This window comes from Ictalurus furcatus, chromosome 5 (genome assembly GCF_023375685.1).
Source record: "Ictalurus furcatus strain D&B chromosome 5, Billie_1.0, whole genome shotgun sequence".
Taxonomy (NCBI): Eukaryota; Metazoa; Chordata; class Actinopteri; order Siluriformes; family Ictaluridae; genus Ictalurus; species Ictalurus furcatus.
The window spans coordinates 28511076-28526191 of NC_071259.1; the positions used below are offsets into that span (position 1 = coordinate 28511076).

Here is a 15116-nt window from a genome sequence, read left to right on the forward strand (position 1 = left end):
GGTATGTGTTTGAGTGAACAGATTTTAATTTGGGGAGAAGCACTGTTTGTTCAGTGCATGTCTGTGTGTGTGTGTGTGTGAGAGAGAGAGAGAGAGAGAGAGAGAGAGTGTATGTGTGTGTGAGTGTATTTGGTGAGTGTTGGATGTCAGAGGCTGGCCCTGTGTCAGCATTACAAATGTACGGGGAGTCAAATCAAGAAGATATTGGAAGAGCCAACGCTGAGAACATCAGAGCTGGTGAGTGCTCCAAAATCCTGCATTTATTTATAAAGGGACGGTTTCTAGGATAAAGATGATTCTTTCATGATTTGATGTTAAATGTTTGGTTCAGTCTTAATATGGATGTAAATAAAATTCTGCACAATGATATAAGCTTTAAGGCATGAGGACAGGATGTTGTGTGTGGTCTTGGTGTTGGAATTTAAAAAGCCAACAGATGTTTTAGCGTTTTTTGAGGAGCAGCGCCATATTATGTCAATATATTGTAATAATAATAATAATAATAATAATAATAATAATAATAATAAATTAAATAAAAAGTTGTCTAGAGTGTGTTTCAGAAGCTACATATACACTTCTGAAACACACTCAATCATATTTGAAATTTGCTTTATTATGTCTAATGAAATTAGAAATTACACAGATTAAAGTACCCCATAGATGAAATTATGTATTTATGAAAATCATTAAACACACACACAGAATATATATATATATATATATATATATATATATATATATATATATATATATATATATATAAACAATCACATTTAGCTTTATGTACATCAGTGGGGACATAAAAGTGAGATATATATATGTGTATATATATATATATATATATATATATATATATATATATACATATATATATATACATATATATATATATACATATATATATATATATAATTACAAGGTCACTGGGACAACTTAGAGTTCAAGTCTGAGCTGGGGAAGAGATATGTAAGAAGAGTTTATGTTCAAACGAACCAATTAGTGTCGGTTATCTGTTATGACACCTCATTTTTCTCCTGCACTGGCAGAGTCACGAATTGGGATAAAAGTGCTAATGGAGCTTTCACTCTTTGAATAGCAACACGACGAGCGATTATCTCCTCTGCTGAAATCTCTTTAGTTGACCATGGACTTTAGTCTCTTCCCACTCGCCAATGCAGCCTGCAAGGCCACTCTAATCTAAGAGTCTGCTTCCTGTTTCTATCCATAAACACAATATCATATGGTCCAAAGAATGCTGTAGAGCATTTAAAAAAAACATATAGATGTATGTGTGGATGGATGGATGGATGGATAGACCGTGTTGTGTGGTTGAACGGGGGCAAAGAAAATGATCCAGTTGTTAGTTGGTGTTTAGTGTGGCCTGATTACGTTACAGTCAAAATGTTTCGGGAAGTTCAGGATCATTAATCTCTTTTCACTCTGTCTTCTAATAAAACTCCTACTCCCAAAAGGTTTTGCAACACAAGACCACCCCTGCCCTTTCATCCAAGGAATAAGCAAGCTATACATGTTGCTATTTATGGTATTCATGAAAAATGAATGAATGCTCAAACTCTTTAACCCGCTCGCCTCTCGGAGGGAGTTCAACAGTCCCGCTCTTTCTCACCCTGTGTGAAGTGAGGCTGTGTGCGGCGACCAGGCAAAGGTCCTGTTTTCCTTCTTTCGGATTTGTAAGGAAATGACCTCCAAGGCATTTTGATGGACGGCAACAGAAATAACAAAAGTCCTCCCTCCATCGGGATGTAGAAATGCTAATAATGGCTCTATCATAATCGCTCCCCCACATAGATACGAATAATTTAGTAAAGTAGCATTAAATTGGCACTCTGTCACAACAGTGTATTGTCTATATAAAGGCTCTACAAGATGGAATCTTTTTCACTGTGTCCAGTCAGGACCTTTGTGTGTGTATGTGTGTGGGGGGGGGATAGGGGGTTAGTTGAAGCTCCTAAAATCCTAAATCCTCAGGGTCAAATATTAACTGCAAGACAAACAGAGCCGTAGCAAACAGTGAAACAGAGCAAACAGTCAGCAGAGCATCAGAGATGAGCCGTCTGTCATTCTCATCTCCCATGGGACGCACAGATCGACCGACATAGACTGTGGATCAACACACACATACACACACACACACACAGCAGATAAGGCATTGGAAAACAGGAATGAAACTCTAAGGTCTCGTAGTTCAGCAGTTTTACATGGACCCACCTGATCGTTGGATCTCTTCATTGGTTACTGACTGAAGATTTGAAGCCTGTAGAATGAAAGTAATATCATGGAGGCAGTGAGAGAAACCGGTCCAGAGTTGGCTCCCAGTACAGCCTTATTTCTTATAGCCGAATCTAGAAACGTGCTCTGCACATTCAGGTGGTTCATAAAAGGTCTCCAGCTGGACATCCGTGTCCACGCCAAACCTGCAGAGACCACCAGGGACTCGCCTCTGTTTCATGAGCCGCCCTCTGAAACCGTCACTAGAGCAGCTGTTGAGACACGCGGGACTTGTTGCATCCCATTCTCACACTCCTTATCCCATGTCTCCATGCACTCTGACCTCCTTAGACGTCTATGATCTGCGTTTGCATCAAAGCATCCACCAAATATAGATCCTCCAACTCCAGACACGATCTGGTCTACGTCAGAAAGTACTACTCAGTGGAAAGAAATAGATTGAGAAACTGAAATGTGTGTACAGTATAATGAATTCTTGACTATGTCTTGATCGGTGTTAGACGTGGACGTCTGTGCAGAGTGCAGTTTGTGAAATCAGAAGTGGAGATGAGAGAGTGGATGGATCCTGAGATGGGCATGATGACCGGAGGCTACCTCTCTGGAGCAGATGCTTACGGCATGGCAGAACCGCAGTACTATGGTAAGGTTCTTCCTATTAAACCTCCTATGTACCTGTTTATACCGAGACATGTAACATTTCATACCTTATTTCATACGTGTCAAAACCAGTGATCTACATGAGTTTTAATTACTAGGTCTGGATTCATTCGTTCATTTGTTCATTCATCTTCAGTAAGCTCTTTATCCTGGTCAAGGTCACGGTGGATCCAGAACCTATCCCAGGAATACTCTGTGTGAGACATGAATACACCCTGGATGGATTGCCAGTCCATCACACCATGCACACACACACACACACACACACATTCACACACATTTGCCAATTCACTTACCAACATGTTTTTGGCCATTGGAAGGAAACCTGAAAATCCAGAGGAAATACAGTACACATGGACATGTAGTGAATATGCAAAACTCCACACAGACCTGAGCTCAGGATCGAACCCGGGACCATGGATAGATGAGTGTATGATGAGGGTGGAGACAGAGGTTATCTTACATTACATTACATTACATTACGTGAGCAACAGTGTTCACCAACATGGCTGTTTATAGCGAACTCCAATAGTTTACAAACAGATGCGAGCTCAGCCATGTCATGCAACAAATCCCAGGCTGAACAGGACAGAAAACATCTGGGCGAAAAGAGAAGTGGGAGGCTGAGTGATATGAATGAGATGCTGTGTCACAAATGGAATACATTATATATACACATCATATATTATTATTATTATCACTATCAATTACCACAAACAAGAGTTTGGACATATGTGACACAAGAAACCCTGTTCTGAAACGTATGTATAATAAGAAGTCAACTTGGATAAGTAAAGCGTGTGCAAAACATGTATTTGTACGTGTAGAAAGCTATAATGTCTTCAGTAGTCATTTGGAAATATTTGTAGACGTATCCTTCCAATATAATTGTGTGGGTGTGATCACGCACAGACGGGACAAACCCTGGGAGAAACCGTGAGAAACTGAAGATGTTTTGACTGTATTGCTCCGGTGTTTGAAGGTTACACAGGAGCAATACAGTCTGGTATATACAATAGGTCTGACACATGCTTTAAAAGAATATAGTTTTTAAACTGCACTAAAGAGTTGCATATTAGAAGTATTTATTGACGGAATTCAGCAATCGCCCTTCGAATACTTTATACAAGTCAGTTTAGAGTAAAGTTTTGCCGTTCTTTTCTTATTCAAGGGAACTGTCAAAATTCTTTCCTGTGACAATCACACATACACTACAGATGTTGTAGATGAATGTAAGGTTGACAGGACGCTGAAATATTCAGTTAAATCCGCAGCCAAACAGAGATGTTGTGTTGATAAACAGATTTATTTCTACCGCATCTATCCACATTTCCTGTCAATCTGCATGTTTCTTTCTGCAACATGTAGGTGTGAATAAGAGCAATCCTGTCTCACTGCACAGATGTGTTTCAGAAGCAGTGCCAGCAGTAACACGTGTTTTCTCTGTGGAATGTGTTGAGAAATTTTTCACAAATCCTGAGCCCGTTCTCATAAGGCTGAAGTTTCTTCGGTCTGTATGGATTCACTGTGATTATTAAAGGTCAAAACCAAAGCAAACTAATATCATAAACATCACAACGCTCTTCAGCTGCATCCTGTTTCCAGAGTCACTCAGTGGTTCACAAGGTCTTGCTCTGAGTCTTTTATTGTCCCGGTGGTCTCATTAAAGCCGTCAAATAATTCCTAAATCACATGCTGTCGATGCGGATCACGTTCCAGACGAGCATTTCGTTGCACTCTGTCAGCTAACTCATTTCTGAATTAATACTGACCTCCTTTTATACATCTCATTGTGCCACATTTTAAATATATGGAAAACATTATCGCGTAATATGACGTTTTCGCCTTTTCACAGATGTGCTGGTGGATCCGTTGGGATATTCATACCAGGACCTTGATCTACAGGCTTTTCCCTACAGCCAGCAGCACTACAATCCAACAAACGTGCAAGTCTCTGTGTATGGACCCCCCAGCTCTCAACCGTGTAACCCAGCGTACCCGTACAGCCCGCAGTGTCCGGAGCCTCCGTGTCCAGCAGACGTGGAGCTGCACGAGCAAGTGAGAGGAGGTATGGGTACGACACCGGGCATGAAGCGACCCCGGCTGGGGCCTGGAGCTAGGGTCAGGGGTCAGGATGAACTCTGCGTGGTGTGTGGGGACAAAGCTTCAGGATACCACTACAATGCTCTGACCTGTGAAGGCTGCAAAGGTGATCAGCTGATTTGTGCTTTTGGGAGTGGAAAAAAAATGACAAATTAATTACTGATTATTGGTACATTGTGTATTTGGCTGGGAATATATATTTTTAATATGTATGTTTAGAAAATATTACCATATATTTCATATATTATTCGTTTCATAATATACTGTCACATGGTTTTATATATATATATATATATATATATATATATATATATATATATATATATATATATATATATATATATATATATATATAGAGAGAGAGAGAGAGAGAGAGAGAGAGAGAGAGAGAGAGAGAGAGGAAGGACTATGTCCTCCTATGCATTAATGATTGTTAAACTGAAAAACCATTGAGAAATACATGTTTATAAGACATAAAATGGAGATTTTGCTGAATTTTGGAGATAACGTAATAATGCACTTTTTTTTTTTTTTTTTTTTTTTTTTTTTTTTTACCATAGACCAACAATGATCTGTATTTTAGCAATTCTTCTTGTTCTACTCTGACATTTCTGCAAAAGTTGCGACTGTAACCATTAAATAAAGGTAACACTCTCCGTGTTCTTTACAGGCTTCTTCAGGCGCAGCGTCACCAAGAAGGCTGTGTATCGGTGCAAGAGTGGTGGCAGCTGCGAGATGGACATGTACATGCGTCGCAAGTGCCAAGACTGCCGACTGCGCAAGTGTCGAGCTGTCGGCATGCTAGCCGAGTGTGAGTGAGAGATTGTGTTCCTTTCTTCATGAACGGTTGATGACGTAAGGAATAAAACACAACAGGGTGCGCTGTTGTAGGAAAATAACTACTCGCCAGCGCCGTATCTCCCTGCAGTTCTCGTCTGGTTCTGGTCGCTAAAGCTAAGCAGGGTTGAGCCTGGCTAGTACCTGGATGGGAGACTTCCTGGAGAAATGTAAGGTTGCTGATGGAAGTGGTATTAGTGAGGCCAGCAGGAGGTGTTCACTCTGTGATCTGTGTAGGGTCTAATGCCCCAGTATACAGTAATGACTGGGGCACTATACTGTTAAAACAGCACTGTCTTTTGGATGAGACGTTAAACAGAGGTCCTGACTCTCTGTGGTCATTAAAAATCTCAGGACACTTAAAAGAGTAGGGGTATAACCCCTGTGTCCTGGCGAAATTGGCCTTTCTCTGTCATGGCCCCCTAATAATCCCCATTTCTGAATTGGCTACATCACTCTCTCCTCTCCACTAATATCTGGTGGGTGGTGGGCGTTCTGGCGCAGTATGTCTGCTGTCACATTATCCAGGTGGATGCTACACACTAGTGGTGGGTGAGGAGACACCCCCCCCCCAAATACTACATAAAGCGCTTTGAGTGTCTACAAAAGCGCTATATAAATGTAACTGTAAAAAAAACAACAAAAAAAACAAAAAAAAAACCTCAGTGATGGGGTGTTGATGTGAACTTGAGTTGTTCTTACCCCCTGAAGTTGATTATTTTACAATAATATATATTTAGAACATCCTGTGTCAGATTGTATGCCTTCAAGACTGGATGTGAATGGACAGAATCTTCGGTCTAGTGGCATAGATTTTTATTATGGAATATGTGGTGTTTATATGTTATTGACTGTGCTGGATTTAAGCCTGGCTTCCTCTGAGATTAACGAACAAAATAAAATCAAAGAGATGTCATGCAGGAAGTGGGGAGGACAAAGAGCCAAACGGACAAAAAAAAAAAAAAAATTCCTCTGAGTTACATTCCAGCTTCGACTCCGTGGAGAATGAACACTTCCTGTAGCTGTATGTCAAACATAAATGATTGATCTAGCATGCATACCAGATCGGCTCTCGGCTTTAGCACACTAGGAATGCAGATTAAAGACTACTTACATTATAATGTCACCTTTACTTGATCGCAGATATTAAGAACACTGGTCTAGGATCAGCTTCCAGTTTGCATACATATTACACTCAGATGCCCATTTTATTATCTACATCTATGTTTTATTTATACTAATTGGCCATTTTATGAAGTAAATCGGTCATATAGGTGCTCCCTGTGGGTCTACAATTACTGCCTGTAGCCTGACTTTTACTATGTATAACTTGCCAGATCTCCTTTACCCCATCCATTACTGGAAAGGACCCCTGCTGACCAAATATTAACTGGATCGTGGATCATTTGCTGCACAGCCATGACACTCACATGATCGTGTGTGTGTGTGTGTGTGTGTGTGTGTGTGTGTGTGTGTGTGTGTGGTGCTGGAACAAGTGTATCAGGTGCAGGTGTATCATTGTTCAGTGATGAAAGCTAGAAGACTATTAACACAAAAGGTTAACGGTAATGTCAGTGATTTTATAATTGCACCTGTATGATTGGTGTACCTGATAAAATGGTCAGTGCATGCATTATAAGATGGGCCATGTTAAGTCAAGAGGTTAGTCCAGGATCACACTCCTCAGGTGGATCATTACACTGCCTTTAGTACGCTACTACAGATAATCAATACTCACAATAATTTTGCTCCTTAAAGGCGCTAGTAGGTGTGTTATATAGTTTGGTAGTTTTAGTAAGGTCCAAATGTTGGGAAAGAGGTTTGAGAATGGCGCTTTAATAACTTCAGTCATGTGATGAAGTTGCTTTGAAGAAATGAAGTAAGGCTATTTATATATAAGGCTAGTTATACATTTATAATGCTCCGTTGCTGTTTGTGCAGCTTTGGGCTGGTTGATAACTGGAGTGCCTCATATATTCACTCATATATTCATGACCCTGAATGTAGGTACCTAATAAACAGGCCAGTAGGTGTATGTGTATATTTGGTAGAACAAGAACCAGAATGAGAAAATTGACTTGCGCTGTAAAGATCTTTGCTCTTATCCAACAGGTCTGCTGACTGAGGTACAGTGCCAGTCAAAGAGGTTAAGAAAGGGGGCCAAGCACCGAGGCGACTCACTTTCGGTGCTCACCGCTGAGGATGAGGAAAGCAATGAAAGCAGAAATGTGTCCTCTACCAGTAGACTACCTGCACCAGCACGGGTATGAGCTAAGTTTCTAAAATCCCCAGGAGCTACTTTTCTAAAGGTCTTTAGAGGTGTTCAGACAATCAGTGGATTTATTGACTTGTTTAGACAATGTGGTTTTAACTAGCATCCTGTAATGCAGTTTCAGTCCATCATTTTCTGACCCAGAAAAATGGACATGAAGATGCTTTTGTGACTCATCCCAGGGACTTCATCATTTCTAGTAAATGGTGGGAAAATCCCCACTGTTTAATCACAACGATTCATACCTGTGGCATGATGAGATTGACATGATGCCAAGATCCAGAGATGTGTATTGGTAATGAAGTCATTACAACATTGGCTTCGTTTACGCTTCCATCACACCAGGTTTCTTTAATGTATACATCGATAATTCACACCTCCGGACCCCATGATGTCACGGTTTTAAATCACGATAGCAGTTATTCACTGATGAAGCCCCTCAGATAAGTGGCAAAACATATTCAAGATTGAATAATAGTCCGGTTGTCTAGACTTATCACTTCCACAAGACCGGCAGCATAAATGTTCTTGTTATTTTAGAGATTTTAATGGTCATTTTTCAACTTGCCAGTATTTCAGTTCTGAGTCGGTAAGCACGGTTGTCTTGTTTGGATTTCCGTCTGCTTAAGGTGCCATCAGGATTGTCCAGAGAGCAGAAATGTGTCCTGAACAGAATTGTGGAAGCTTATCGTCGGTACAGAGCTCAGGATGGCACTCGTGTCCGGGTGTGTATGTCAGCATGGCTTTAGTGTGTATCATTTCAAAAAAGTCACTGATTAAGCCCAGTCCCAGGCTAGCATGTTAAGCATAATTCCAACACCAGAGCCTTGTATAGGGTCAAAAATTCTGTTGAAGGTTTTTCACTAGCTAGCTTGGTATGGTGAATACCAATACCAATACCAGAATATGGCCTAAACTTTTTTTTCCATAACAAAACGTAGGAGATTGGAAGAACCGAAGGTTCTTAGCACAAATAAACAAGCATTGACAGAGGTACACATGCTAAACATATTGCAGCTACTTGATAATAACCTACATATCAGGTTAAGTGGTTGTTAGTTTTATTTATGTACTATGAACTTTGGTATCGATTAGCTTTTGCTTTTGGAATTTCCCACATTTCCCCAATTCTGGTTCCAGTTTGGTGTTTCCCTGTTCTAACACACTGCGGGCTCTGATTCATGAGATGAAAATCGGTAGTCAAAAGGCCACAATAGCATTATATTTGGGAAAAACCTGTCCAGAAACTCATAATATTCCTGTCTCGTTTCAGGTGTCCCAAGGATCCTGTTTACAAGATGGTGCTGATCGGTTGACCGACTTGACCCCTCTAGAAATAGATAGACTTCTGCAGTTCTCAAAGAGCATACCTGGTTCGATATGTCCCTGTCCACAGAATCAGTACAAATCGGATGACATCAGAGCAAGATTGATTAGCTAATCTGTGTTTGGTGTTTGTTTGTTTGTTCAGGGTTTGAGCTCTTGGATAGTGCTGATCAAAGCATTCTTCTCTCCAGCTCGTCTGTGGAGGTCATGTTCCTGCTCTTGGCTCAACAGTTTACTGAGAATCCGTCCCTGTACACCTCATGTAAGGCTGCATTGATCGGTGTAGTCTCTACTCAGGAGTCCAAACAAGCAAAACGTTTATATCTAGTCACTAAGGTTGAATTTCTTTCTCATTAGCTCTGTATCCTGGCAATGTGAGTGACTCCAGTCACAGCTGGGTGAAAACCTCACAGTCTAAGACCAACAGTCATGAGATGCTATTAAACTCAGGTGAATGTTTGCTATTGTGAGATGTTTAAAAAAAATAAATAAATTGTGTTATGCAGTATAATTTAATAGTAGGATTAATCACTTTTAAGCTATCCTTTGCACATATTTGATTGTTGACAATTTCTACTCGGCTAATATTTATTTAGATAGTAGGCCTTATAATCGATAGATAGATAGATGGGCTTCCTGTTTACATGCTATAATACTTGGCCTAATCTTAATTAGCTTGCTAGTAGATAGATGGATAGATAGATAGATAGACAGACAGATAGATGGGCCACTTGTTACACATAATGTTAATATAATGCTTATCCTATTGTTAGTTAGCTTGCTAGCAACCGTGTGTACTTGTTTACACAGTACAATACTTGACACTTAACCTAACATTGACTAGCTTGATAGCAAACCTTAAAATTTATTGAAGTCAAACAGCTGCTGCTGGAGTGATAACTGCTTATCTGGCAACAGTGCAGTATTTAGTTAATGTTGCCAAATAAGAACTAATTAGCTCTGTTACAAATGCAACTCTATAATATTTATTATAATTGTGATATACCTGGCTGAAGGTTCAAATACATAAAGTTGCATTATGGTGTCTAGATAGATTGAAAAATGTAAGATTTTAGCAAATTTTTAGATTCCAAAAAAAAAAAAAAAAAAAGAAGAAGAAAATATACTTTATTGAACCCCAGCAGAGAAAACGTGGAGAAATCTAGCTTGCTAGTACCTAATACTTACATAATATAATACTATCTTGCTGCTTCTGGGATTTATTTACACAACACTTAGCCAAGCATTAACTAGCTTGTTTAAAAACAAAAAAGGCTAGTTAATCTCATATAGTCAATGTATCAGAGGTAACATTAGCTAAGCTAACTACTTATCTGACAACATTAGTGCAGTGCTGTGTTTACTTAACTTAAAATGAGGTGAAAATTCCTAACAATAAGTCTTAATTATTGTTATTTTTTAAAACTACATTTTATTAAGCTCAACTCTTTAACACAATAAGAGCCAAGGAGTGCATTGGCAGCAGAAATGATGATATCGTCTTTCTGGTCTGTTTCTGTGGGCAGGAATGAGTGAGGAACTCTTGGGGCCTGTGCTGAATTTCTTCCACAGTATGGCAGCCATCTCAGTGACGGATGCTGAATACGCTCTTCTCGTTGCTACTTCAGTGCTGTGCTCAGGTCTGCGGCCTTCACATAATTGCCAGTTAACTGGAAAAAATGAGCCTCCTTTCATTAGCTGCAGCACTAATATCTTTCAAATATCTTTTGCTTCTGCTGTGTGTGCAACATTTTGTGCAATGGGAGCTTATAGGTCCATTATTCTTATTATAGATAGTTTGTCATTCTTATTAATCCCTTAAATCCTGAGAACTATTAGTTAATGAATGAAGAATGAATGCTTATTTGTTTTATTCCATGCAGTATTTATTAGATTTTCCATAACTGGTGGTATTTCCAGCTCCAAGGCAGATCACAGTTTATGTATATGTATATGAAATCTGTCCTATAGTAACTAATTCACAGGGATGTGTATGGTGCATGCTCTACATAACCTAAGAATAATAATGGTGCGTTCAAGTCTTCCAGGTAAGTTCGTGTTTACGAGTTGGGAAGTCATAATTACGACGTCGGGTGCGTTCAAGTTACTTTGGTCGGAGCCAGATGGCGGTGTACCGTCTCTTAATTAACTACAAAAAAAAAAATACAGCAAGTCTTTTTTTAAACTCTTCTTCTAGGAAAGGAAGAACAAAGAATGTGCATCAATTGTGTTTTTCTTTTTAATCAATTTATTAAGCTACTGAAAACTTTATTGTTACATATTATATCGTAATTGTTACAGTGCTATCGTATTTTGTGCCGGAAATTAGCTTGTTTTATTGTCATTAAAATACTCAGAGAATGACATGTTCAGCAATTTGCTTGTATTTCAATAACGCAGCATATTCCAAACACACAATAAACGAAATCAGCTTTTGAGGCGATTAAACATTCGCGTTCGACAAATTTACCGTCAACCACAGATGTTGCATCCATTGATTCCACCATGTTTTCTTACTGACACGCTCCCGATTCCGGACTCAAAGAAAATCCAGAATTTCCCACTAGTAATTACGACTTTAAGGTGGCGATCAACTCGTAAATACGATCTTTATGACATGACTTGAACGCACCATAATAAACAGATTAAAAATGTTATTTAACAACAACAACGTATAAGAATGTATTCTATCAGGAGATATTTGTTTAACATTTACCAAAGGAGCCTTCAGTGTCGGTACTTTGTAAAAGTCAGTAAGTTTTCCATCATGGGAAAGTCTTCAGGACAGAGGACTTTGTACTGTGTGGTTTCTCTGTAACACAAGAGTTCGCATTTTTACTGGCAAATTTGCTTTAGCATAAGAGGAATAACACAATTTGGGACCGTCATAGGAAAAGAATCCAGTTCATGGTGGTCCACTTCGCGTCAGGACGCATCACCCAAGCCCCTCGTTGATTATTTTCCCTTAACGGCACAACCCCAAGTGATGTATTCCTTAAATAATAGCGTGGTTTTTTTCTTTTCCTTTGAAGCTGCTCACTTTTATACAAAAATGAATATGTAATTTATAGTCACTTGCATGACTTCATGTACTGCGAAGACTACTGCAGACCACAACATCTGTTTTTTTTTCCCCACCTTTGTGAAACTTGAAACAGGAAGGGACCAGTTGAACCAGCTGCATTATGACGGTGTAGTTCTCAAACACCGTCTCACATCCTAGTTTTCAGATTGCACTATGGTGCGGTCCAAAATGAAACCGTTAGTAATGGTTCATATTACTTACAATTATAAATAGAGGGAATTTTTTTCTCTAATATATATATACTTTCCACATAACTTCCTGTTAAATCAAAGAAAAGCACCGTATTATTGTCTTGTAATGATATTTTTCCTCTTCTCTCTGTGTGTGTGAGGTAGACAGACCCTATCTGTGTGCAGTGAGCTGTGTAGAGAACCTGCAGGAATTTATTCTGGAGCTGCTTTCCAAAGTGTGCAGGAACGGGCAGGGTACGACTCACGGGCCATGCCGTTTCGCCAGGCTGCTTGGCCGGCTAACAGAGCTGAGGACGCTGCACCACAACCACCTCACACTCCGACCGCAGCAGATCTGGGACATGCAGCATTGAGACACACTGATCAGGAAGACAGAGGACTACATGGTCAGTTCCTGTGTTTATAAACATTCTAAGCAGGCATGCTGGTCTAAGCACAGAAAACGTGGTGTTTGTTGTGATTTGGGACAAACAAAGTGCTGGATCAGCATTCTTCCTCTGATGTGTTCTATGAAAATGGACATTTAGAATAAACTGCAACTTATTTTTGATAATACATTAGTCCACGTCTATGTGTTATACCCTTGTACAAACTTATTTTTACTTGGATTTGCATTTATTTTTCACTATACTTGAGGCCTAATGGCTTGACTTAAAAATATACAAAGGTTTCTAAAGCTGTTGTGTGGTCTGTTAACATTACACTCAAGTCTGTTGTCTTGAAAATTCATTTCAGTTTTCTACTTGCATGTCTGCGCTAAATAGTAGCAGCGTATTTCAAAAATGAAAAGAGTAACAGATGATTTATCCATTTCAAACTTGAGTTGCGTGGTCAGCGTTCTTTAAAAGAGCAGTCTATATTTTTAGAGCCCTCTAGTTGCCTGTGAAGTGAATCGCAATCACAACGAAAACCTAAATAAGCCTTTCTTTTTCCCGTATCTGACTGAACCTCGTCTGTTGAAACTACAGCTGTGTGATGAATTGCTTTTTTATGAAAACGTAAACGTAAACAAATTTTATTCATGGTTGGTCTGACCAAAAGCAAAAATGTTGTAGGTTTTAGATGGCACCCGTATCGCCGTATAGCAGGGAGACAAACATCACAAATGCTACGCCATACGTTTACCTAAACAAACCACCTCTGTATGGAGAAGAGTCAGTGCCAGATAGAAATATAATCAATCACTGGGGGATAAACATGACACACTGAAAAACAAAAACTTCAAATCCAAAAATTTGATAACATAACTCCTAGGTCCTGCTGTGAAGTGTAAGCATTTTACGTCATCTTAACACTTTTATTCATTTTTAGTAGAAATTCTGAAAAGGCTCATTCCATCTCAAGTGGTCCAATAACTGCAAAGTTGGTTGCTTGACCAATTTTAATTTGTTGAATTTTTCATTTACTGCTTTTATCACAGGACAAAACACCACCACAGCTCAGTTTATGATTTGTAAAACACCAAACTGAACACTGTAATGCCAAATTTGGATAAAACCTATTCACGCATACCAACTGTATACCTGTATCAACATGACAGATCAGGCTGGTTCTACAAATCTGGCCCACGAGGTCTACTGTCCTGCAGAGTTTACCTCAAATTCATAATTTTTTTTTTTTTACAGCAGAATGCTATTATAGAGGACTTACTTCTGTGAAAATTTCAGGTTCGTACCTGGTCCTTCACCCGAGATATTCAACCTGAAAATGGGGGAATTCCATCCATCCATTTTCTATACAGCTTTATCCTTCTTCAGGGTCACGGGGAAACCTGGAGCCTATCCCAGGGAGCATGGGGTACAAGGCGGGGTACACCCTGGACAGGGTGCCAATCCATCGCAGGGCACACTCACATACACATTCATACACTACGGACACTTTGGACATGCCAATCAGCCTACCATGCATGTCTTTGGACTGGGGGAGGAAACCGGAGTACCCGGAGGAAACCCCCGCAGCACGGGGCAACGGTGGGAATCGAACCCCCAACCCTGGAGGTGTGAGGTGAACGTGTTAACCACTATATGGACATTTATATGGACAGCAAAGCCTCCTTGAGTCTTTACTCCATTTCTCCAATTACAGCAACGCCCCAGAGTACGGCTTAGGACTGTTCTTAGACATGATTGCATTTCAGTGTGGCATGACTCAACACATTGATGAAGAGAAAGCAACATAAGAGCAATGCAGCACCAATGAAGGCTTTGTTTTTCAGTGTGGTACATTTCCTACATGCCGATAACGTAAATCAGAGCCATTTGTGTATTTTATTTCATGTTTTTTTTTCACAGGTGTAATTGCATTTCACTCTGGCACAGAACCCTCCCACCCTCCGAGTGCCATTTTTATTCAAAGACAGTGCTCTTTTCAGTAGGCGGAGTCACACGGTCCTCCT

General features: G+C 39.7%; 1 protein-coding gene across 2 annotated transcripts; it reads left to right on the plus strand.

The window, feature by feature from the left end:
• The first annotated feature begins 91 nt into the window (after positions 1-91).
• Positions 92-13391, plus strand: nr1h5 (nuclear receptor subfamily 1, group H, member 5). Of its 2 annotated transcripts, none has more exons than XM_053625623.1 (11): positions 92-237; positions 2751-2890; positions 4763-5116; positions 5681-5821; positions 7960-8111; positions 8749-8844; positions 9393-9492; positions 9591-9707; positions 9803-9895; positions 10972-11085; positions 12866-13391. In XM_053625623.1, exons 2-11 carry the CDS (start codon positions 2797-2799, stop codon positions 13072-13074), a joined length of 1470 nt encoding a protein of 489 aa, XP_053481598.1. In that variant the 5' UTR covers positions 92-237; positions 2751-2796; the 3' UTR covers positions 13075-13391. The 2 variants fall into 2 exon arrangements, with proteins under 2 accessions (XP_053481598.1, XP_053481599.1); XM_053625624.1 differs by having other exon boundaries at positions 2769-2890.
• The last annotated feature ends 1725 nt before the right edge of the window (positions 13392-15116 follow it).